Here is a 25799-nt window from a genome sequence, read left to right as displayed (position 1 = left end):
GGAGTTTTTTAATTGCTTTATTTGGCCCATTCATTTACTTTTTGCAATTTCTTACAAATATTTGGCCAGTTTCTGTTACAATGGTGACTTTTAAGAGTCCCTGTCCTACAGCATTCTCTGGATTTAGACCAGAATACTTCCTCATTTTGTCCCTGAGCTTCTGCAGGGATCTGATGGAGCTGTATTTCGAATGCCTTGGAGACATTCTGTGCATGGGGAATGGACTCCTTGATTCCCCTGATGACGAGGCTCCTAAGGTCTTTTATTTGAGCCCTATTCTCCGGCCTGTTATTCCATTCAGGGTCTATACTGGGAAATTTTTGTTAGGCCGGGACAATTCCCTGACGGGGAGGATGTTCCCTTTCCCATATCCTCATAGCAGCCCGTCTGATCACTCCCTTCTCTTCCCCACTGAAGATATCTAGTATAGACATTAATTCTGTCCACATGTATATGCTGGGTCCGGGGAACTGATCTAATTATTCTGCCAGTCCAAGGGGGTCCTTTACCAAGCGCTTCATATTGCGTTTGAAGTTTCTAACTTCAGTGCTTGTTGAAGGAGCATTTGACATATCTAATATGTCCTGGACCCATGGAGACCTCCCTAAGGGGGAACCGGCTGCTCTGAGGGAATGGGGAAGTTCTTTAGGTCTTGCTTACATTGTTTCAATTCCTTTCTTAATTTAGATAAGTTGCCACCAGCGCCGTAGGTGTCATGGGGGCGGATGCTGGTGGGGTATCTGCTAGGTGTTCCTGGCCTCTTCCGTCTGTACTATCCGTCCACGATGCCTCTGCCCAGTTGGCTGCCGGCTGGCCAGGGCTATAAGGCAATGGGAAACAGGACAGAGGGTTCCAGGCCTTATCTTTTTCTTTTTTACAGGGAAGAGACCTGCGGATCTGCTGGTAGGTGGTGATCAGCAGAGAGTATATTCCCTCTTTTCCTTAAAGGCTGATGCCTGGCCCTGGCTGTTGTGACCCAGTGGACCAAGCACCAGCCCGCGAACCAAGTGTCGCCGGTTCAACTCCCAGTCAGGGCACACGACCAGGCCACACGCCAGGTCCCCAACTGGGGGCACGAGCGAGAGGCAACCACACAGTGATGCCCCTCTCTTCTTTCTCCAAAAACAAACAAACAAACAATCCAAAAAAAAACTGAACACACATATAAGACCAGGGCTTGACAAACCCAACATTCATCAGACCCAAATAGGGGCTAGGAGACAGATTTCCCCTAAATGGGTTCCTTTGGCCAAAGGAAACAACAATAATTTACCATTGTCTGTTCTTCCTTACTTTTGGTCCCCACCCCTAGGCCTAAAATTTCCATTTCCCATCCTCAGCTGATTCCCGTGGCTGAATCCGGCTGTGTTCTCAACCTAACGGACCCAGCAGAGGGGCACTCCACACTCGCTTACTTGCACACAGACCAAGATGCTTCGTTCATCTCCGGCCGCTTCCCTCACAGGACAATGGACCCAGCGGAGGTGCACTCCGGCCGTTCCCTCACGGGAGAACGGACCCAGCGGAGGTGCACTCCGGCCATTTCCTCACAGGACAACGGACCCAGCGGAGGAGCACTCCGGCCGTTCCCTCACGGGAGAACGGACCCAGCGGAGGTGCACTCCGGCCGTTTCCTTCACGGGACAACGGACCCAGCGGAGGTGCATTCCGGCCGTTCCCTAACGGGAGAACGGACCCAGCGGAAGAGCACTCCGGCCGTTTCCCTCACGGGAGGACGGACCCAGCGGAGTTGCACTCCGGCCGTTTCCCTCATGGGACAACGGACCCAGCGGAGGTGCACTCCGGCCGTCTCCCTCACGGGACAGCGGACCCAGCGGAGAGGCACTCCACACTCGTACCAGCCACACGCACAACTCATACCAGCCACACGCACAACTCGTATCAGCCACACGCACAATCAGCTTCCCGAGGATGCCCAACCACCAAGGCAGTACTTAAGTCCAATTTTCCTACCTTGGCCCGTGCACGAGGTTGCCTGGTTGCCGCGGTGTTTGCTTTTGTTTCCCCCTGCGTCGATCCACTGCTGTCCCAACAAGAAGTCTCGGGTCGTTTCCGGACACTGAGGCGGGTGGGCCCTGGGTCAAGCGGGCCACCCAAAAGCGGGTAGGACGCGTCTCCCCACCTTGGCCCAGAGCCCTTCCCACACACAGGCGGAGGATCCCGGACGAGCCCCCAAATTGTGAGAAACGCTCACAATAAAAACTGGGACACAGGACTTGAGCAGTAAAACGAGGCCTTTATTCACGAGTCTGCAGAGCCGGGCGCACCCTCATAGCCAGGAGAATGTGCGCACCAAGTAGACAAAGGAAGCTGGTTTTATAGTCTTAGCTTCCCCACCCTGAAATTGCCACCCTAAAGTGATCATCTTTTCCACCCTGAAATTGCCACCCTAAAGTGATTATCTTTTCCACCCTGAAATTGCCACCCTAAAGTGATTATCTTCCTTGCCCTAAAGTGAGAGGATTATCTTCCCCGCCCTAACGCAATTAGCTCCCCCTCCCCTCTCCTTCTTCCCCGTTTCTCCATTACTGGTTACTCCGGAGTTACAATCTAACACGGTTATCTAAATGCCCCTTCTGTGGTTTGTAGATACGCCAGTGCTGTCAGCTCCCTTCTCAGAGACCCTCTAATTACATTTGCCCTTTGTTACTAATGACTTTTCACTGGTTTGAGAGTCACCATGTCCTTGTTTCTAACAGTAAGGGAGCAAGCCTTGCAAGTATCTGGGGAAACAACATTTGAGGTAGAGACCAAAGTGACATTTTTGTCCCCCTGCAAGCTCAGTGGCCTGTTGCTCTGCAACTATTGAAAGAAAATAAGAAAAGTATGAAATTCTTTAGATTAGATTGTGCTACTGATACATCCATAAGGACCAAAGTCTGTATGAAGAATCATTCCAAAGCTATCTTCTAGGAACTTGGAAACTGAATATTTTGTTTCACTACCACAGTGACAATTTAAAATTAAAACAATACTAAACCAAAAAATATTAAACTTCTAAGAATACTGAAATTAAAATACTCCCCCACACCCCCAGATTTGCAAAACTCTTGATAAATTCAGTGTAGTACAGCAATTCCAAGTGTTAATTCAGGAAACAGGATGCTAGGGATCAGCTCCTAATTCTATGATTTATTAGCTCTCTGACCTTGGGTGAGTTAGTTCTCTGTTTTCTCATCTGTAAAATGGGGTAATAATAAGACCTTCCCCACAGAGTGGTTGTAGCAACATGGTGGGTTTACATATGCAGAAAGTACATAAAACGATGCTGAGCACATGGCAAGGTTTCTGCAAACGTGCCTTATTATCATCAAAGCTACAGTTTTCTCATTGTCTGCTCTTCCTGGGTAAGCACATGGGGAAATCAGATGATGGTTGGAAGTCTGGAGATCCTCTCCTCTCTGTCACTATTTGCCTCTAAATGGTTCCAGATTAGGTGTCATGTAGAAATGCCAGATGCTTTAAATGATTTAATTGTTCCTGAAGTAATTTCAGTGTTACTAAAGGCTTACTGATTTGAAAAGACTTATTAAATGTCAAAATGTTCACAGGAGCCTGCAATAATTCTGCCAGTTGGAATGATGGGCTGGCTGTTTGGCCTCTTGAATCAGTCAATCATGATGACCTTTTGGGTCGAAACACACTTTTTTTTTCTATGTAATAGAATAAGTCCAATAGCTCTAACTATTCAAATGATATACTTTGTGACATATAATTAATAACCTAGTTTATATTTGTAGGTTTTCTTTTAATTTTAATAAACAATGAAAAAATCACACACTTAAAATTTTTATTTCAGACACATACGGATTTATTTTCATTGTTGTATAAATCACATGGAAAATAAAACCCAGGGAACAGCCTGTGGTTGTGAACAAAGCTTGTAGCTTTGACCTCAGTTTTACACATAACAACCAGGAGAGACCTGAATATAAAGTCCTTCCTCATTCTCTGATAAGCCAGGTGGCCTTAGTCAAATATGCCTCTTATCACTTGTACACTAAGAAAACAATAGGGTCTACTCATTAGCCTATTGTAAAGATTAAAAGAAGTGTAGATAAGGGGCTGCTGCAGACTCTCATATATGATAAGCACTCAGTGATTGCTATTACCATTATTATCATATGATTGTGATGATTTGCTCTCTAAGGACTCTTAAGTACTTCCATTTTCAAATGCATTCCCCCAAGGTCACTTTTATTCTATCCTTTTTAAAAATCGAGTTACTAGGATAACAGCAATACTTCTAAGATTATTTCCTTTCAAATAAATTCAGTGGAATTAATGAATCTTAACATTTATTGAGTACTAAGCATACTAAGTACTTTCATATACATAATCTCATTTCATCCTTACCTCAGCTTGGTAAAGAAGGTGATATTTTCAGTTAATTTAGTCTCAGAGAGGGGAAGTGATTTATTACAGTTACTCAGCCAGTAGATGGCAGACCTGCAGTTCAATCACTGGTAACTATGTTGTTTTTCCTTCATTGGGCAAAAATAGTGACTCTATGTACTTGTTCTAGTCAACATCATTAAGTCTTCCTTTGCTGCAGTAGCTCAGAGCATGTACTATTACTGCCTTTCTAAATGGTAACTAAATCTCCAGTGTTATTTTTTTGAGTCCTGATTTCAAGCTATTACTTCTTGTAAACTATGCTGAAATTACCATAGATCACAAATAAATTTTAATTAAAAAAATCATTCTTAAGTTGAGAAAATGGGCCTATTTTAAATTGAATATATCAAGTGAGATTTAAAAAATCAGAAGTATAACAAAATATTTTATATAGAGATACTGATTCTTTTCTTTCCCTGTTTCAACAGGTATGTCATATCAGCACCAAGAGTACTTCGTGTTGGAGCATCTGAAAACATTGTAATTCAAGTTTATGGATACACTGAAGCATTTGATGCAATAATCTCTATTAAAAGTTATCCTGATAAAAAATTTAGTTTTGCTTCAAAATCTGTTAGTTTATCCGCAGACAATAAATTCCAAAACTCTGCAATCTTAACAGTATGTATTTATCCTTTATTTTCTTTATATATACAGAACATTCTCAATAAAAGGTGTTCAGAATTTGAATATTGATATCACAGAGATCTGGCCATTTATGTCATTATATAATACTTCTGTGGAATTGTTAGCTGATGTATGTCTGTCACTAATGATAATATGAAAGAAACAGACAATTGTGTCTGTGTTTTGAGCAATGCATGTAAATTATAGCGTTCTTATTAGAAAATAAAATTGTACTGATGTGTCAGTATTTGAAAATGAATTGAAAATGCTTATTTTCTGTGAAGATTATCCTTACAAAGAAATAGAGAAATATGAGTATGCATGTTGATCTGTAATGTATTGCCTACAGAAAGCCATCAATGCTATTGAATATTTGTTTGTTTAAATTCCAATACTCTACAATTACAGTTTCTAAAACGAATAAATTATTGATTACTGAAGTGAATAGCTCTCACTGACCACCTGTAGTTGATAGGAAAAGCAACCTTGATCAAATAAATTTTTCTTCTATTAAGATATGATACAGCTTGGTTAGAAAAGTGCTTGCAACTCATTAAAAAATTCTGATAACTAAAAATAATTTTCCATACTTAGTATTTATTCACCTAAGTGAATAAATATAACCAAAATATTATTTTAAGGTCCAATTAAAACTTAAAAATCAGGAACCAGAAAAATCAAATATTACCAGACCTGGAAGGGGTTCTGGGGTTCATTTATACCAATGTTTCTTAAAAGTGAGTTCTTAAAAAACAAAAATTAAATTTGAAATTTTATAGAGTTTAAAATTATAATTATATTGATTTTTAGCATTTTGAATTTATTTTGTAAATGTATTTTGATTTTATAATCATATATAAGTCATAGACATAAGAGTATAGCTAGTTTTAGGTTTGTACATATTTTAGTAATATTGCAGTAAAAATAATAAAGGTTAAAAGGAAGACCTTTTATCCTTTAAAAGAGATATGTATACATGTGTTACTCAGGTTTGAGAAATTGATCTAAATAAATTCAACCAAATGTAGGAATTCTTTTATTAGTGTTTTTGGTGGCAAGTGCTCTAGTCTCTTAACAAATATTTACACTTATTAGGGCTTATTAAGAATTAAAATTCATCTCCCAAAAGTGTTATTTTCATCAGACACTCTTATCTTATTAGACTCAAGGTAGCCACTAGCTGCATGCAGCTGTTACATTTAAGTTAAAATCAATCAGATTTAACAAAAACAAAAAATTTAGTTCCTCAGTCACATCAGCCACATATCAAGTGCTCAAAGAGCCAGATGTGACTGGTGGCTGCTATATTGGGCTGCAGAGATAATAAAACATTTCCATCATCAGAAAGTTCTATTTGAACAGTGCTAACTTTGATGGTTAATTGGAAAGAAGAATAAGGTGGAGAAATCATAAAAATTGATGCATATTTTAAGCATTTAATTTTATCTTAACATCGTAATGTATCTTTATTTGTCAATTGTTTGATATTGTGCCAAGGTCTTTTCTTTAAGTGCAGGCCCACCAATTGAAATATCAAATCTTATTTATTATGTGCCATAACTTTAACAAATCATCTTTGTTCTACAGTTTATGTTTCTTTAAAGTGAAGAAAGAACTTGAAGACACTTGCAAAGAATCTGAGTGCAGAATCTTTATAGAGTTTTACTGTTTTCCCAACTTTTGCAGTACTCACATATCTAATTTGACTGCAGTTGATTTTAGGGATTAATTTTTATCCTGTGCCCAAAGCCCAAGTTTTCACAGAAGCACTTATCTTTCTTTTATTAACTTTTATGTATCAAATTTGCATACCATGCAATGTAAAGTAGATAATTACAATGACTTACAAGTGTTGGAAAGTGTATAGCTCAACTGATGGGAGCAGAAGACTGTAGCTATAGTACACAGTGTCCTGGTATCAGTCAGGGTGTTGAAGGGAGGGAACGGAGGCCTGGGCTATTCCAGCAAGCTGATGAAAGTTCATTAAGAGAGCTTCTGTAGCTTAAATAGTTTTACTAAATGCATGTAACAGTTAGGAAATGCTTTTAATTGCTTAAAGCTAAATTTTGGTTAAGGTATTTAACATTGAAGGGCTTTGGGCAAAATTTATTTGCTATGCTGGCTCCCCTACTGCTTTTTAAATGATTAAATACACATCCTTACTTTTCCTTCTAATGGGATTACAGTGATATTTAGAAAGTCAACATGTTTTATAACCTTTATATTAACATACTCTTTTTCATCAATATTTTCTGTTACAGATACAACCCAAACAATTGTCTGGAGGACAAAACTTAGGTTCACATGTGTATTTGGATGTTGTATCAAAGCATTTTTCAAAATCAAAAAAAATACCAATAACCACTGACAATGGATTCCTCTTCATTCAAACAGACAAACCTATTTATACTCCAGAACAGTCAGGTAGAGTACAAGATGCTTCTTTCCCTGGGAAGGACAATTGACACTATACTGTAGAGCTTTTTAACACTTGCAATTAACTGGAGACAGGTTTCCAATTTGTTTAAAAGAGTCTCAATTCCCAATGACTTTTAGACTTATAAATACCATGTACATGGTAATTACTGAATGAACAATTAAATAAAAATTTGATTTTAAATGCATATAAATTGCAAAATCAACAATTACATAATCTGCCCTATAAGTTACTTCCATGTAGGAAAAAACTTTTTAAAAATTGTGAATTGTTGTGTTGTATTTTGTTTATTAAATAAGCATAAGATGTAATTGTCAATACTATAATTTTTGCAATGGGAAAATAATTTACTATAGAGGCACATTCATTTAAAAAGTTCTACTACTTTGGAGCTAATCCTCAAATTCAGAAAACAACTCCAACCCTAGAAGATATAATATTTCAGCAAAGAATAAACTAGATCATAGAAATATATGAATATTATTTTTATTAGGGGACTCTACCTTAAAAAGTTCCTATTAGAACATTATTTCATATTTATGGTTCTTCTGTTAGAGAGGGAAAGGGTAGGATAGCCTGTAAAAACTATGCGATTGAGGAAGAACTGGGCTTATTCCTAAAGAACCAAAAGTAAAACCCAGAAAAGTGTGAATGGTGCCCAAATATAAGTGTCTGCAAGTCTTTGATTCCCCCATAGCTCCCTCTCATCATCAATGACTTTGGAGTACAGTAAATATGGAATTATGAGAGAGCTATATATGGGATGGGAAGATTATGGGGCTTTGATAATGATATCGTTGGAGATGGACTGGAGAAGGGAGGGAGGACTAGCCAGCTTTGATGAAAAACTTCTCACACAGTGCACATTTGCTAAACTTTGGGTGATGGTGATGATGACGACAGTGGGATAGAACAGGCCGACACCATTACCATTTCAGCAGAAGCACCTGTTATGTTCAGTTCAGGAAGGAAAGGCCTAGAGAGGGTGGAATATTGCTCATGGTTTGGACAGAATATCATTGCCGAAACAGTACCATCTCTTCGCTCAAACAAGATGACTCGGTATACAGGGAGGTAGTCTCTGCCTATAAAGCTTGGGCCCTTTTGAACATAATTATATCCGGAAACAAATATATCCTTCCCTTATCCTCCTTCTATATTAGAGAATGCTTCATTAATTGGGGCTTATTAACACTTCGTACCACTTAGGGTCCCCAGTCTTTGTCCAGTAAGTAGTCTGATACCCAAAGCCCTGGGACCTTTCTTAGCTGTCAAGGCTTCCCTTAAGAACAGACTCATATATTATTTCTCTATCAGGGCTTTACTCTAAGAAGACTTGGTACCTTCATCTGTTCCAATCATAGAGGAAAACCAGAGAACTTTCCTCTAATTTTCACTAAGCAGACTCTAGAGCCACATTGTCTGGGTTCACATCCTAGCTCAGGCTGTGATTAGCTCTGTGACCCTGCATGAGTTACTCAGCCTCTTTGAGCCTCATTTTCCTCATTTGCAAAATGAAAATCATAATAGAACTTACCTCATAAAGTTGTGAGAATTAAGTGAATTCTTATGTCGAAAGCACTTTTAAAAAGTGCTTAGCACAGAGTCAGCACCAGGAAAGCGTTTTCATTATTATTTAATCTGTGGAGTAAGACAAAACGTATGTACACAGAAGAAAAATAATTGCTTAAAAGTAATTCTTTTAAAATTGATTGAATCTTGCTATTTATAGCTCTAATGTCCTGATGCACACATTTAATCTGAAGAGCCTTGAGGGATTTTTAGTGTAAGCATCTTTAAGATAAAGGCTTAAGTCATTGAGGCTTTATAGGATAAAGAACTCCAGAACATGGACCCAAATCCTTCAGGTCCATACAGCGTGTGTCCTGCCTTCCCTCTAGTTGCATCATCCAGCACACTCCCCCTCGTCTGGACGCCAGCCAAATTGACCCCTTTTCAGATGCTTGCTCACCCCATTGTCCAATCCAGATTAAGGCCTGTGTACCTCTGCCTGCTACAGTCACGCCCCCTCCATTGCCTTATGACCTCCTACTCAACCTTTACACGTCATCTCACAGAGGGCAGCCCTGACAACACTCCTAGGAAGCCAGGAAGTGTCCTTGCAGCACCTCTCATCTCCGGATTCGTACATCTGCTTGTGTGACCCGGTGTCTGCCTTTCTCCTCCGCTCTGTTAGAAGGTTTCCATGTCTGATTCGTTTCACCACATAGCTCTGTGCCTAGCCTAGTGCCTGCATGGAGAAGGCACTTAATACCTTTTTTAAAATTCGAAAAGTCATATCTTCGGCACAAAAACTTATTGATCTTGCCTCCGATACACCATTGCTCTGAAGACATGATTAATTTTCTAACCTCAGCGCAAACTGGTTAGAAAGTAGACAAGTAGTAGCCATAGAAATAATACTAAAATAGAAATAAGAAACATTCATTGATTAGTTATTAGGTGCCACGTTGTGCAAAAACTTTGTCTCATTTAGTTCTCACAACACTATGAAGCAAACGTTAGCCGCCCTGTTCTGCAGTTGAAAGAACTAAGACTTAGAGGGATTATTATGCTTAGGATCACACTCAGAAGTGGCAGAGGCAGGAGTAGAACCAAAGTTTTGAACTCCAGGGCCTGAGCTTCTGCAGCATACTGCCTACGGTAAGCATCCTAGGGATGCGCAGGCCTGGACCACGTGTGTTCATTAGGCAGAAGGGAGAATTCGAGGGTGGAGACAGGGGTGAGGAAAAGAGGATAGCTGAGTTGGGGGTGGGGGAGATTTACTGAATATTCCTATGGTCTTAATGGAACCAGTTTTGGAGATATTAATTGGCTTCTATGTAGAGCTTTGCATAATACTCTTTTTAAAAGTTTATGGAGCCAGTTAAGTTTGTTTTGTGGGTGAACTTCTGGCCATGAAATGATGTGAGCATCAGTAAAGGCCTAGAGGAGTAACAATTACATCATTAGAAGTAGGTAAGCATATCTCAAGCAGCTATGAGTTAATGCTGAGCAGATGCATTTCTTTAATTGACAGGAATTGAAGAGAACTAATTGTTATTGAGCCACTGACATTTTTCTTTTAACAATGAGAGAACAATTGTATGATCTCGCTCAATAAATACAACAAAACCATACAATTCCAAGATTCCTTCAGCAACAGTAAGAGATCATTAGGGGTCTTTTTATAAGAGTATATAATGTGAATCAAACTACCTAATTTTCCATTAAAATCTTCAACTCTAATATGAGACAATATTATATTCCTATATAAGCATATGGTAGATAGTACTATTTTGCTACTGTGAAATTCTTGATCAACAATGGCCTAATTACAGAAAAGGTTGTATGTAAATATATTTCAACAAAGTGAACTGTATTTAAATTCACTAGAATTAGTAATTTACATATCTGCAAACTTTTTCTTTCCTTTAAAAATGGATTTTGGTGTATTGACCACATATTGATTCATTTTAATGAGACATCTCTTTTAAAGATGATTATTGTTAAAAACCAAAATACCCTGTGTTTAATAGAGTTTTTGATCCTATCAATTATTCTTACAGTAAAAGTTAGAGTTTATTCACTGAATGATGACTTGAAGCCAGCCAAAAGAGAAACTGTCTTAACTTTCACAGTAAGTATGTTATTTATCTAAATAATTTAACTCACCTTTAGAATAGGATATGTTATTTCCTAGCTCCTCCCTAATACCATACTGACTCATCCAATGTTCAGTAAATGATGACTGAACACTTGCTGTGAGTATAACATTGTAGGTCTCTAGCTCTCAAATAGGCATGTGTAAAGAGCTCATGAAGATTAAATCCCAACAACTTAAGATTTTAAACGGAATCATTTAAATACATCCTTCATGATTTATTTCTTCAAGAACATCAATCAATCACTAAGAGTTAACTGAATACCTACTAGAGATTTTAAAATGTGTATACTTCAAGATAAAGAATTACAGTCAATGGTACTTACACTTAAGGAACTTAGAGTTTAGTAACTAACATACTAACATGTGAAAAATAGTGCTAAACCATTAGATAAAGATTAGCAGTTATCAACCTTTTATCAGCCATGACACACATAATTGATATGTATATGTGCAATAAACTCCCGTGGTCTTACCCAGTTTGTGCCACAATCCCTTAAGATTTCTGCAGAGAAATACTAACTGCTTACCTATTAACAGTAGGCATATTAGTAATGGTCCTTCATTATAGGCTACAGCACCTTTTCTCCTACTAAAAAACAAAAGACCAAGTCTTACCAAAACACAAGTGAAAAAGAGTAATGTATAGGAAATCTTTGAATCCTTTATAAATCACAAAAATCACAAACCGTTACAAACTTTAACATCTGACTATTATTAATGAATTACTTGTGAAATAGCAGAGTGTTTCAAGACTGTGGTTGATAACTACTGATAACATGTAATTCAAAGAGATCAGGGAGGCCTAGGGACACTTCAAGGAAGAAACCAAAATTGGAACTAGGCCTGGAACAATGAGTAGAATTTAGATATGTGGAGAAGCAGCATGGGTCTGCATGGGCTGGATTATCTTAAAGCAGAGGTCCAGGAGCTGTGAGCTTTTTCCTTGGAAACCTGAGATTTGAGCTTAGGAGAATAGGTGTACATGTATGGATAGATACCACAGAACAAAACCACACTACTATAAACCAAACAAATTGTACAGTAGAACAAATGACATTTGAGCTCAGAGGGAAGACAAATTTGGGGTGAGATGAAAGGATGATGTAATCCTTTTCTGGAATAGCATAGGCAAAGGAAACCTTGAGCTGGGTCTTAATGAAAAAGATAGCCATAGGTGTAAAAAAAAAAATAATGAAGAATTTCCCATGTACTATATAGCATGAGTGAGCCATGTCAGCAGGAAGAAGTAAGAAATGAGGCTAGTACGTACACTGGCTGACTGACGTTGGAGCTCTGGAAGAGGAAAAAGAGGCAGTATCCGCTCGAATGCCCTTTTTCTGTTGGAAATCCTAGAGCCTGTAGACAGATGCTATTTATCCCACCTCCTGCGCCCCTCTGTGGTGGAGCTTCAGTGATGCAGAAACCTAACACTACACCGGGAAGAGTGGGTGCCAGTTGTCGTTATAAGAGCTGCTCCAGGAAGGCAGGATTGAGGAATCCCATCCCAGAGCAGTGGGGCATCCACGTGCCAAAAGTGTACTAAAAACAGTGCTCGAGAAAGACCACGTCAGAAACACCGTGTGCGAGGAGACACAGGGATAAAGGACAGCTCAGAAGATACTTGGCTTCAACTGTAATTCTTTTTCAAAATGGACCTTTGCAACAAAAAACAAAAACAAAAAGAAAAACAAAAAACAAACAAACAAAAAAACCCTTACAATCCCAACCATGGCCCTGGCCTGGTAGCTCAGTTGCTTGGAGCATCGTCCTGTACCTGAAATGTTGTGGGTTTGATTCCCGGTCAGGGTACATACCTAGGTTATGGTTTTGACCCCCAGTATGGGCGGCACCTGATCGATGTTTCCCTCTCTTTCTCCCTTTCCTCTATCTCTAAAATTAATAAGCATATCCTCGGGTGAGGATTAAAAAAAATCTCAACCATGAATTTCTCAGTCATGACATATGGCGATAAATTTCTGGCTTAAGACCAAAATGGACTTCTACATGTGGTCCACAGAAAGTAAGAAACCTTGTTTCAATAATTTTCAAACCCACACACAAAAGGAAGCTTATGGGGAAGCTTTATGAAAATTTAAATTGTGTTTCACTGTTTTCAATATTTTATCAAGCTCAAAATGGCTATACTGCAGTTATAAAGTATCTATTTAATAAATGTATTTTATAGTATATTCACTTTAAGAAATTTCAAATGAACAGATAAGAAATTTAAATTCTGGTATCTATAAATCCTATGAGTTCACATTTGATTGATCATAACCTCACGTATTGTACACTCTATTTTTAGTTATACAACAGAGAGTTGGGTCTAATCTAGGTACCTGAGACTAAGCTACCTGGGTGCTGATTCATACCTTTGTGGGGGGTGGGATTGTAGGGAGGGGGGTAGGGCAGGAGTTGGAGGAGAGGTTCCAAAAGAGAGGGAAGTGGCTTAAATGAACCTTATTTGTCTTCAGTACATTTAAATAATCTTTTTCCTTCATATTTAATTTGAAGACATGGGTATTTGTTAGTAAATACTTCTGTAGATCAAAGATAGTATAATCAGGCTGGTGTGGCTCAGTGGATTGAGTGCCGACCTGTGAACCAAGGAGTTGCTGGTTCGATTCCCAGTCAGGGCACATGACTGGGTTTCGGGCCGGGTCCCTGGCTGAGGGTGCATAAGAGGGAAGCACACATTGATGTTTCTCTCCCTCTCTTTTTCTCTCCTTTCCCCTCTCTCTAAAAACAAATAAATAGAATCTTAAAAAAATAAAAATGAAAAATAAAACCCTCAAGAAAAAGGACCTAGCCTGTGTGTCCCTCTCAGGAGCATTCTCCCACTTAAAAAAAAATATATATATATATCGTCGGCAGCCGTCCGTCTCGAGAGACGATGCTGTAGCTTCTTAAGAGTCTATCTGCACCGCCGAGAATGGCTGTGTAGTCCGACTCGGGAGTGACACGGTATGTCTCCTCCCGTGTTGAATCGACATCTTGCGATGACGCTCGAGTGTCCTCTCCAGTGAAGCTGAAGCTACAGAGCCTGGGCAGGGTGATATGGAGGGTCTGCTGTTGCCCATGCAGCAGACCCCCCCCCTCTTCGCAGCTGAAGGGTCCAAGGGAAAGACGGAGTCAATACAGCTTGGTTTCAGGTGCGCCGCAGGAGTTGCCGGTGTTGACTACAACGTCAAACCGCCTTAGGGACTCCAGCTCTGGATTTTCTGTCGGGGTTTACTCCCTTAGCCTTTCCCCTGAAGAGGTATGCCGCAAGGCAGCGGAGGTTTTTTGGAGTCAGAGTTTTCCTTCTCTGATGTGCCCTGACTGGAAGATCGAACCAGCGACACTTAGCTCGCAGGCTGACGCTCAATCCACTGAGCCAAACCAGCCAGGGTAAATATATATATATATACACACACATATCTATATAAAATCAGTTAAGTTTTTAATGTGGTTTATGTGCTTTGATGTTGTTTGTTTTTATTCAAAGGATCCTGATGGATCAGGAGTTGATATTGTGGAAGAAAATGATTATACTGGAATTATCTCTTTTCCTGACTTCAAGATTCCATCTAATCCTAAGTATTTTATTTTATTTTATTGTTCTATTACAGTTGTCCAAATTTTTCTGACATTGCTCTTCACTGCCCCGCCCACCCCCTCCCCGACAGTCAGTTCCCACCCTGCTGTCTGTGTCCATGGGTCATTTATACCTGTTCCGTACTAGACCCTTCCCCTTCTTTCCCCCTTTATTCCCCTTCCCCTTCCCCTCTGGTCACTGTTCCTCTTTTAATCCTAAGTATTTAAAAATATTCATCAATAACGTTTTCTCTAAAAAGCACACCTGGAACTTTTGATGATGAGGCAGATCACCAGTCAAATGAAGCCACCTACTGTTAACAAGGGGTGTCAGTGTGAAAGAAATGAGGATGTGCAAAATCTTTTAAAGAGTAATGAGAAGCGAGACTCTGTTTATTTTGCAGGGTCGAGGGGACTTCTTAAAACTTCTCATCAATCTGCTTTACACACAGAAATTAAAATTTGGAAGGGGGAAAAATAGGCCTCAGGCTTGTTTTCCCCCTCAAAACCATCAATCCTGCACCCTTTCAGGATATCTAGGAGACTATAAGTCTAAAAGGCTGGTGTGGTCCTATGCCTTGCTGTGAGAGCTATCAAAGTATTAGTCTTCTGTAGTCTTTTCTGCATAGACTATCATATTTCAAGAAGGGGGGTTGTTCTCAGAGCCCTTTCTCTCATTTGGCCTCCTGTTAAAGGATTTAAGAATATGTTTAAACAGAACCCAATGTAATAAATGTTTAGTGAACACATTCCTGGTATGTGCAAAGTGCAACAGGAATGAGAGATGTAAAATATAAACAAAGATTCCACAGTCCCTGCCTGCAACGAGGATAGACTAGAACAAATAAGATAGGTGCGCCTATCAATGGCTACAGTATTACTTTAAAGCAAAATCTTTTTATGGTCATTTTTGCTCTGCCCTCTTGAAGGGGATTTGCACTTAATTTACTATACTGAAGCTTATCGAGGAATTTGGATTAAATTGGGGGACTTAAATATACTGGATAATTTTTAAATTATATACTTGCTTAAAAATATTACATGCTTTGTAGCACAGAATTTAACCTATTTGATAACTGTTATTTCTCCAACTGTTATTATTTTTTCATCTTGGGCCATTTGCTCTGTAACAGATTATGTGTCAGCCATGGTAGCCTCACACAGCCAGTACTTTCCTGCCCCAGTACCTTTGCATATGTTGTCCCCTCTGCTTAGAATGTGCTTCACCTTATTCTTCATAAGACTTGATTCTTCCTATTCTGTGGGACCCAGGGTAAATGCTCCCTTTTCAAAGAGGTTATCCCTGGACACATGATCTAAGGTAGTCCCTCTCTTTCTTTTATTCTCTTGTTTATTTTCTTAGTGGCACTTACTTCCATATTGCAATTATTTAGTTAGTTATTTACAATACTTTTCCTTTTGTTCCCCAGTAGACTGTAAACTTCCTGAGGACAGGGGTCATGTGTGTATTGCTCACTGTTATAGCTCTAGCACTTCAACATAACAGGCACATTGAGTTAATGATGACGATAATATGAAATTTATTCATGCATCACCAATATGCAAAGTAGATATTCTCTTTCTCATTTCACAAACGAGGTTAAGCAACTTCCAAAGTCTAGTCTGTTGGTAAATGGAAAAGTAAAAAATTAGAACTCCCATGAACTATTAAGTCTATGAAGACAGGGACTTGTTTATCTTGCTCACTTTTAATCTCCAGTGTTTAATCCAGGGCTCAGTAAGTATTTTCTACTGAAAGATTTTAATTACACCCAGATCATTTTCTTCTTTAGACAAACCATACTTTGTCTCCCGCTCTAGTTTCTTTTGCATGAGGTGTGCATTCTATCACCTGGATGGGCTTGACCTGTATTATATGTTTCTAGAGACATTATTATGAATTTCCTACTGTAGTGTAGATTTTAATATTATGTTAGTATAATTAAGCTCCAAGATCAAGTAAATTCTCAAGTATCATAAGCTCTTCAGTTCAAAGCTGTTGATGATATTAAGATATATACATTAAAAAATAACACAATGTATGAAAAACTACTAAACAGTTTCTATTATCCTGAAAACACTTAATTATTTCATTTTATTGCAAATAAAATATAATATTTAGGCTATATACATCTTTACTTACTTCTCCCTCCTTAAAACAGGAATTGATTTAGCTCACCTCTAGGTAAATTAAAACAATTTAAATGAGTTATGTAATTTTAAATATTTTGCTTTCACAGATATGGTATGTGGAAAATTCAAGCTAAATATAAAGAGGACTTTTCAACAACTGGGACTACATATTTTGAAGTTAAAGAATATGGTAATTTCTGACAATTAAAAGTTTACCTGTAAAGAGTTATTGTTTTTGCAATAATTTTCATTAATGAACTTAATGTAGAATCACTCCCTGAGGATGAAACAGCCCACTGGTAAGGTCAGAGGTACTGGTGGAGGGAGTGGGGGTGCAAATGATTGTCCCAGTGCCTAGGCTCTAGTTCCAGCGTGCTCATCTTAACCTTGAATTAGCACATCTGTGTTCCTCATCATAGAACCTGAAGAGACCTAGCCCCTGGAGGAGCTTGAATAGCTCAGGTCTTTTTCCAGAATTATGATTTTAGGAGAAACTTAATTAGAGATGAGATCAATGGAACCCAGAAAGACTAACAGATGATTTACTAAAGTCATTACAATCGATTAGTGACAGAACGGGGACAACTGGATTTCCTTACCTCTAGTCCAGTGCTGTTTTCCTTCTGTTTCACGAATCCCTAACATATTTATTTGGAAATAAAAGATATTCTTGTTTTGAAATTGAAGATATTCTTATTTTGAAATCAATCATATTAATGGACTAATATTTCACCTATAAATAGCTTAATCTTTCCATTTTAATAGTTGTTTATTAGATAATTTTTGTGTTCTGATATCAAATTTAACTTTCTTTTGCTTCAAGTCATTTTTTAATCGTTAGGAGACTCTGAATATGGAAAATAAATACACAAATTTTAACAATTAACACACAAAACAGTAACAACAAATTTGTTACAATGAAGCTCCACTTTTAAAGACTACAACTGACCTCCCTCACTCCAAGTGTTTTTGCTGCTTCCTGTATGTATCTAGAATTCACCCACCTCTTATTACCTGTGGCCGCCCTCATGGATTCATCACCAGGCCCTCTCCTGGATTACTGCAAAAACCTCTTAATTGCTATCTCTGTTTTCCAACTCTTCTCACTTGGCATTAGCCAAAATATCTTGAAATCATTTATTATATAATGAAAGTCAAGATCATTATTTTTATCTGAGCATTCCCCTCTACAGCCTTGTTTTATAGCACTCTTTCCCTCACTTCCCTCCTGCACTGGTGACTTTGTGCATGATGTCACATCTGCCTATAGCACTTCCCCTTCCTCATTGCCTCACCAATTCCTACTCACCTTTCAAGTCTCAATGGAAATACCACTTATTCAGAGAAGCTTTCCCTACATTCTCTTTCCGCGGTAGGATTCTCTGTAGTTCTTCATATCAGTTTTTATAACTGTAGTTTAAGTGTTTATCTGTGCAATATTTATTGCTTATGCCTGTCTCCCCTGCTTGACTGTGAGTGCATTAATGATAGGGTTTGTGTCTGTTGTGTTCACAGGTATATCCCTGTTGACAGGAATGTTCCTACTACATGGCAAGTGGGTATTAGATGAAAGGGTAGAATATTTTCTTGTGCTTTATACCTGAGGAGAGCACACCTGCCTGGATCTTTGATAACATAGGAATGCTGCCTAGAGCAACAAAGTACATTGTCCTTTTACTTCTAGCCTTCACCATCTAGAAGACTCATGAGCCATATCTGAGAAGCCAGCTATCTCACTTAAACCTGTGTGCCAGTCTTTGTCCACACTATCAGGGTCACTCAATCACCCAATTTTCTATTAACCGTTGTGTAGGTTAATAGAATTAGAATCCATAGGCCCTGGTACACAGTCGAGTTAGTATAAAGAGAAAACAGTGACATTTAAACAGGTGATATTGTTTTCTCTTGGGCAGTCAAGATACCAAAAAATAGAAAGATAACAACTCCTTTCTGCTCTTGATTTTTAATCTTACATGGATGTTATTTCTTATAGTTAATTATAATCTCTCTCCTCTTGACTAAAGTCAGCGTATTGTGCTGGAGTTTAGGAACCGGGTGGATTTTATCTATTGGACAAAAAATGGGAAATATTAAATAAGCAAGAATTTTTGATTTTCAATTTAATAAACATTTGTTAAACATTTTCTATGTTTAAGGCTTACAAGAAGGGTGAGAGGGGAGATATACAAAGGTAAACAGAGAACAGTATTTTTAAGGAGCCCATACTGAAGTCAAGAAAATAAACAATTGCTTATAATAAATGCTATAATCTAAGTATAAACAAAGTGCTTCTGGTACACAGAGCTGGATCCACCTCTGGTTGGTGGAGTGGGAGGCTTCCTAGTGATGTTGTCATTGTTACTGTTGATAATGAGACTGATGACAGGTGGGTGCTGTGTTGATGTTACATCAATTATACCAGAAAGAAAACTGCTCTACTTTAAGTGGTAAATGGCCCTTTTCTTTTTCTTTTCAGTGTTACCACATTTTTCTGTCTCAATAGAACCAGAAAATAGTTTCATTAGCTATAAGAACTTCAATAAATTTGAAATTACTATAAAAGCAAGGTAAGAAAGTTGTTTATTTTTCATGTTGTCCAGCTACATTGTCTAGCTGTTGGTGATAGTTGCCCAAAGTGAATCTATGATTTTCCCCAGCTTTATTGATATGTAATTGACATGGAACTTTGTGAAAGCTAAGGTGCACGATGTGTTGCTGAGATCTGTAACTTAATGGCAATGTCTGCCTTGACTTTGGGATTGACTGAGCGGACATCATGACTATAGTTTATTTGCGCATTCTGATGTGAGCTGGTTCTGATTTTAGCTTTGTTAGTTATTTACCTGAAAAAAAAATTCTAAAGAATTATTCTGTTGGTTTAGGAAGTGACCTCACTTGGGATAATGGGATTGAGATATGAAGACGCCTCTCCTTGTCATTATTTAATGGCTCAACCAACTAGTGATGCATAACTATACTTCAAGACTCAGTGCCTTAAAATCACAACTGCTTATGAGTTAGCTGGGCATTTCTGCTGATCTGGGCTAAGCTCTCCTCAGCTGGGCCACCCAAGGGCCTGCAATCATTTGGCTCGTCAGCTGGAGGCTAGGGAGTCTAAGTGGGTATTATTCACACGTGTGGTGGTTGGCTGGCAGTTGACTGAAGCTACAAGGGTGATTGGACCATGTATATCCCTTATCATCCAGCAGGCTAGCCTGTAGCAACAAAATGATAAGAGAGAGAATATGGAAGCATAAAAGCTCCCTACAGGCCTAAGAGACTGGGACACCACCACTTCCACCACATTCTTTTGTCCAAAGCAAGTTGTAAGACCAGCCCAGAGGAAATAGACTCCCTTCACACCTTTGGTACATAAGGAGCTGCAAAGATGGTGGATATATGGGGAAGTGGGAAATTGGGGTTATTTTACAAGCAATGTACCACAAAAGTTTAGGTCATTTAAAAATGACAATATCATGTAGTTATTAATAGTAATAACAATAACCAATTTCTATAACTATATGTGTCAGACTCTTTTGAAATGTTCTGTACATATTAGCTCATCTAATCTTTACAAAAACTCTCTGAGGTAGATATTATTACTATCCCCATTTTACAAACAACAGCAACAACAAAAAACAACACAGAGGCACATGCATGTTCAGTACTTTGCCCAAGATTGCACAGCTAATAAGTCACACGGTTTGTCTGTTTCCAGAGTCCATGCCCTCAGATGCTACCCTATACTGCCTCTCTTACCAGCATTTATGCCTAAAATAAAGTGTCTGTTACTTAGCCTAGACCACAAAGAAGGCTCACCTGACATGGCCCTATAGAAATTAATTTCTTCTAATGGAGACACTTTATTGCTTCAAGCTCTGAATAAGGAAAGTTAGTTCTTGCTATAGTATTATTTTCTGTGCAGAAAGTTCCCTTTATTCTTACTTCAGTTTTGAACTAAAAGGCAATATGCAGTTAGGATTAAAGTAAAATTTATCTCATGTAAAAGTAAGATAGGACATGCTGCTTTTAAAGATGTAAAAGGGGAGAGAACGCAGCTCCCCGCTGACATCAAAATCACGTAGTGTGTTCTGTAGGAAGGAGCTGCGGACCTGAGTCTTGTGATCTCCTCAGGTACACAGTAATAAAATCTGCACTTTGGCTTTATTATTGTAGTTTGATGAGGATGAAATGTAGTCGTGGGTGGGAGATAATGTGAAGTGTATCAAGTGCTCTATGTTATTTCAAATTGTGAGTTTATTTGAATTTTATTTTTGTAAACTTCTTATCAAAACAATCTAATGGTATTATTTTCTGACAGATATTTTTATAACAAAGTTGTCAGTGAGGCTGAAGTGTTTATCTCTTTTGGAATAAAAGACGACTTACACGATGATAATAAAGAAATGATGCAAAAAGCACTGCAGAGCACAATGGTAAGATATTTAGACATTCACTTGTTCCTGAAGAGACGTCATCAATGCTAGAGGTGGAAAATTACTTCAAAATTATCTAGTCCAATCCCTCATTTTATGTAGCTATGGGAAACGGAAGCTGAAAAATCTCATTGGCTTCTCGTTATCCGTTTTCCATGACATCAGCCCCCGCTAGCCCACCTGTCCCGTGCCATTTCCCCCTTTCCTCTCTCTTACACTACTCTCTCTTGCTTCCAGGTCCTTGCATAGCTGCTCCTGCTTGGTTGAATGCTCTTGCCCCTTGTCCCCTGCTGCCTCTTCTTTGCCTGGCTAATTCCTCCTCAGTCTTTGACTCTCAATCATGACACCTTTTCTCTGGGAAGTCTCCCTGATTCCTCTTGACTAGATTAACGCCTCTGCCAGGTACTCCCTTAGTCCTTGAGCCTCACTTAGCAGAGTATGTTTGACAACTTATTGCAGTGGTTCTCAACCAGGTACTATTTTTACCCCTAAGGGGACATTTGGCATTGTCCACAGACATTGGTGGTTGTCATTATGGGGGAAGGGGATGCTACTGGCACTTAGTGGGCAGAGGCCAGGGATGCTGCTGAACTCTTAAAATGCACAGAGCAGCACCCACAACAGTTACCCTTCCAAAATGTCAGTAGTGCTGAGGTTGAGAAACCCTTCTTTACTGAAATGATTTATTGACTTCTCTGTCATTTTTTACACGAAACTCCATGGTTCCTGTCAAAGAGTAGGTACTACTCTATACATATTTGTGAGTGAATGAATCCAGTGGGAAGTTACTTGTCCATGGTTAAGGGCCAGTGGAAGCTGGGATCGAACTAGAGTCCTGGTGCCCTTTTCCCTCGTTCATTGTTTTTTATGTTATACCACAGACGATAAGGACTCATGTCATTCTACTCACTGTTGCATATTCACACAGTTTGCCTCATCAATTATTTAGCCTTTGGCCTCCTTAAAAGACCGATTTATTTGCTCAGGATATAAATTAGATGCCTCTCTTTAAAGCAAGATGTCATACTAGACACTGAAATTTAGAGCTAACTCATACAAAAATCCCTGGTTTCAAGTTATTTAATTTTAGAAGAAAAAATAAGGCAAACTCTATTTTACTATTGTGCTAAATATTAAATGATATGACTTAACCTCATATCCCTTTATCCATTGTATTTTTTTAAATTAGTGTTTCAGTATGTGAGCAGCAAAGCACAAATTAAGTATAAAACCCAGCAAAGGAAGCAAAAGCACGCTGAGAGGCCTAGGAGGGTGGGTAATGACTCAGGGACTGCAAGAAGATATTTTTGTCAGTTAATAACAAAAAAGACCTGTTGAGCCAAATATTTAAGACTCCTCACGTCTATAATTCTATAACATAGACTAGAACATAACCTCCTTGGCTTAATTATGGACCCAGTCATTTACTTTACTGGTGATAATAAACCATTCTTTTGACATTGGCTTTCTCTTGAGAGGCTAGTAAAAGCAGATTTTGTTAGATTTTCCTTACAAGTTTTTCTCTAAAATAACACTTTCATTTTTTTCCCTTTGAAAAGTTGATAAATGGAATTGCTAAAGTCACACTTAACTCTGAAACAGCAGTTAAGGAACTGTCCTACGGCAGTCTGGAAGAGTTAAACAATAAGTTCCTTTATATTGGTGTAACAGTCATAGAGTCTGCAGGTAAGTTTCTCTCTTTTCTTCTTGTTTTTACTTCATCTTGGGAATGTTTAGACAGTATTTTAAAGGTATAAATAATTTCTACAGGTCTTTCATATTTTATTTTTTGATTGTTAAATTTTACTTTTTATATCATTAAAATCTGGGATTAGAATATAGTCCTGCCACTCTCTAGTCATTGGGTTCCCATTGCCTCAAGTGCAGGATTTACTTGCCCAGTTGATATCCTAAGTGGCTCTGCAGACACCTGGCTTGAACATTTAACACCCCAGTGTTCTCACCTGGAGAGAAACAAAATTAAAATAAAATTATATATATAAAAATGTTTGATAAACTACTATGGAAATGAAGGTTGTTATTATTATCATTATTTTAGTCTCCTTATCTGTGCAATGAGAAAGTTGAACCAAATGCCTCCTAAAGCCTTTTCCAGCTGTAACGTTCAGAAATTCTATCTAAACTTGGAGGCAGTAATGTTTCTAAAATGGGTACAATAATAGTACACACGTCATAAGGTTGTGGTGAGGATCAAAGAGTCAATATATCCAAAGCACTTAAAACAGTACCTATGACATAATGACCATGTAAGTGTTGGTCATCCTCCTCCTCTTCCTCCTTCTCTTCCTCCTCTTCCTTCTTGGGTATACTACTACTTTCTTAGCATCCTTAATATCCTGTATAGTGCTCTCAATTCCACTCCAATGGTTTTTAACAGTTAGTAATTATTATTCCAAGTTGAGTCAAATTGTCTTACTTCTGGTATGTCTTGATTACTAATGTTCTTTATATTTTTAGGTTTATATTGAACCCCCCACTAACCTTGTACAAATAATTTAACCACACTGAGTCTGTTTTTTTGTGTAAAATTAAAGTTAAGCCCGAAGGTCCCCTAAGGACTCCTCTGCCTCTTTAAATCTTTCTTTCTAGGTTAGCAAAATGCAGAATAGAGGTAGTTATTCAGTTACTAAGCACCTTGCTTATGTCAGATGCTCAACAGATGTGGGAGAATGATGATGACTTTATCCTCCTTGTCCTGGCTGGCTGTTGGTTTTGACATGATTTTAATAATGTTTCCTTCTTACTTTTATTTTCCTCATTTTATTTCAAATAAGTTCAGTTTAATAAATATTTATGAAGTAGTCAGAGAGTGTTGCTAAACATGCAGGCTTCCAATTATAAATGATGTATCATCCCAGCATGCAAGTGGCTTAGATACAAGCATTGGCTATTACACAGGTAAGCAAAGGATTCTGTAACAAGTAGGAATTTCATGTGTGCTGTTAACAAAATAGTGTTATTGACCTTGGGAGGAAGGCGGCTCCTACACAGTGATTAAGCAACCAAGAACAGTGTCCTGAAGATGGTCAGTCTTGCAGGATAAGCAGGGTTCTGAGCAGGGCTGGTAGACCGTGAAGTGGGGCACCCTCCATAGAGGGACATACCAAGGGTGGAAAGTGAATCTTGATGTTCGAGAATAACAGATTATCCTGTTAGTTGAAGTATAGGTGGTATAAAGGGTGTCATATTGGGAAGGAGTTTGGGGACACCAGAGCTTTGTACATTATTCCTAACAGTTTAGCTGTAGTTTTAGCTGGAGGGTGACAATACTGGGCTCCTGCCAGTGGACACTCAGGGCTCTCTCTACCTCAAGCATGCTTTTCTGACCTCCTCTACATGTCTCTCCATATTTCTGCACTCTGATGCCCAAGCTCCCGTAGGCTCAGTCTCTGGCCTACCCTTTCCTTCTCTCCTTAATCCTTTGTACATTCTCAGCTGAAGCTCAGAGCACTGACGAAAAGGGGTGTCCCTTCTTCACTTTCTTCTTCAGTCCATTCCTATAACTCTAGTTCTATGTGGGGTGGCTCCACATACAAGCCTTGTACGAGGCTTTGAAAGCTCCTGAGATTTAAACTCTTCTTTGCACTGCCCTTCTGAACCAAGACCCATGTCCTACTTACTACTGGTAAGTGAACGAGTGCAGGAATGGAGTAGGTGAAGGGACAAGTCTGTGGAGACATATCAGGATAAAACAGATCCCCATACAGATCCTCCTTAAAATGGTCAGCACGATCTTCGTCATATTTTTAGGTGGATTTTCTGAAGAGGCAGAATTTTCTGGCGTCAAGTACATTCTCTCTCCTTACAAACTGAATTTGGTTGCTACACCTCGTTTCATGAAGCCTGGAATTCCATATTCTATCAAGGTAGATGAAGGAGTTTGATGGGAAAACTGCTGAATATAATTGTCTTTTTCTGTTTACAGAAAACATGGGGAATGGCAAATAGGGGAAGAATGCTAGAGAGGCAAATCACAGAGGGAACATTCTGTAAAAGCTGCCCCTACTGTGGATGAGGACGGGGTGGGAAACGGCGGGTCAGCTTCAGTCTTAGGGCCAATGTCGGTATTTAATAAGATAGCCTGTGTCAGGCAGTCCCTAAATAAGCGTTGCTTTAAGTTATATGTAAATAAAACTCTACAAGTCTATAGTTAAAAAGCACTAACATTTAAAACTATTTGGTGGCATGTTCCTAAAAAGCCTTAAGATGGAGATGTCATTGCTTGAAAAGAAACCCCATTTTTTACATCCTGTGTGTCTCTGAGTTTGTAACTCTGTGCTTTTCATTCTGCATTTTCCTTGTGCGTAACTCTGACTGATCTCATCTGTTAGTGTTCTCCAGCCTTTCCATCGCGATGTGTCCTGTTCCTCTCGTTCCTCTTTTTTGCTTCCTACTTCCTATTTAAATTTCCCTCTCCTTCCTCCAATTTTCCTTTTTAAAAAACGATACTATGTAATTAAAATACTCATTTGAATTTTAAATT

The 25799-nt window shown here is 38.7% G+C and overlaps 1 protein-coding gene across 1 annotated transcript in view; it reads left to right on the top strand.

The window, feature by feature from the left end:
• Positions 1 to 25799, top strand: part of LOC150013628 (complement C5-like) — a 91692-nt gene that overhangs the window by 6082 nt on the left and 59811 nt on the right. Inside the window, exons 2-10 of the mRNA XM_090274651.1 lie at positions 4848 to 5040; positions 7308 to 7470; positions 11053 to 11123; positions 14638 to 14729; positions 16967 to 17049; positions 19336 to 19426; positions 21181 to 21295; positions 22855 to 22981; positions 25067 to 25182. Of these exons, the coding sequence (XP_090130777.1) occupies positions 4848 to 5040; positions 7308 to 7470; positions 11053 to 11123; positions 14638 to 14729; positions 16967 to 17049; positions 19336 to 19426; positions 21181 to 21295; positions 22855 to 22981; positions 25067 to 25182 (1051 nt within the window). The remainder of the gene's footprint in view (positions 1 to 4847; positions 5041 to 7307; positions 7471 to 11052; positions 11124 to 14637; positions 14730 to 16966; positions 17050 to 19335; positions 19427 to 21180; positions 21296 to 22854; positions 22982 to 25066; positions 25183 to 25799) is intronic.

Source organism: Furipterus horrens, unplaced genomic scaffold (genome assembly GCF_987537825.1).
Source record: "Furipterus horrens unplaced genomic scaffold, mFurHor1.1.pri manual_scaffold_4, whole genome shotgun sequence".
In the NCBI taxonomy this organism is placed as follows: domain Eukaryota; kingdom Metazoa; phylum Chordata; class Mammalia; order Chiroptera; family Furipteridae; genus Furipterus; species Furipterus horrens.
This window is presented reverse-complemented; position numbering and strand designations above follow the sequence as displayed.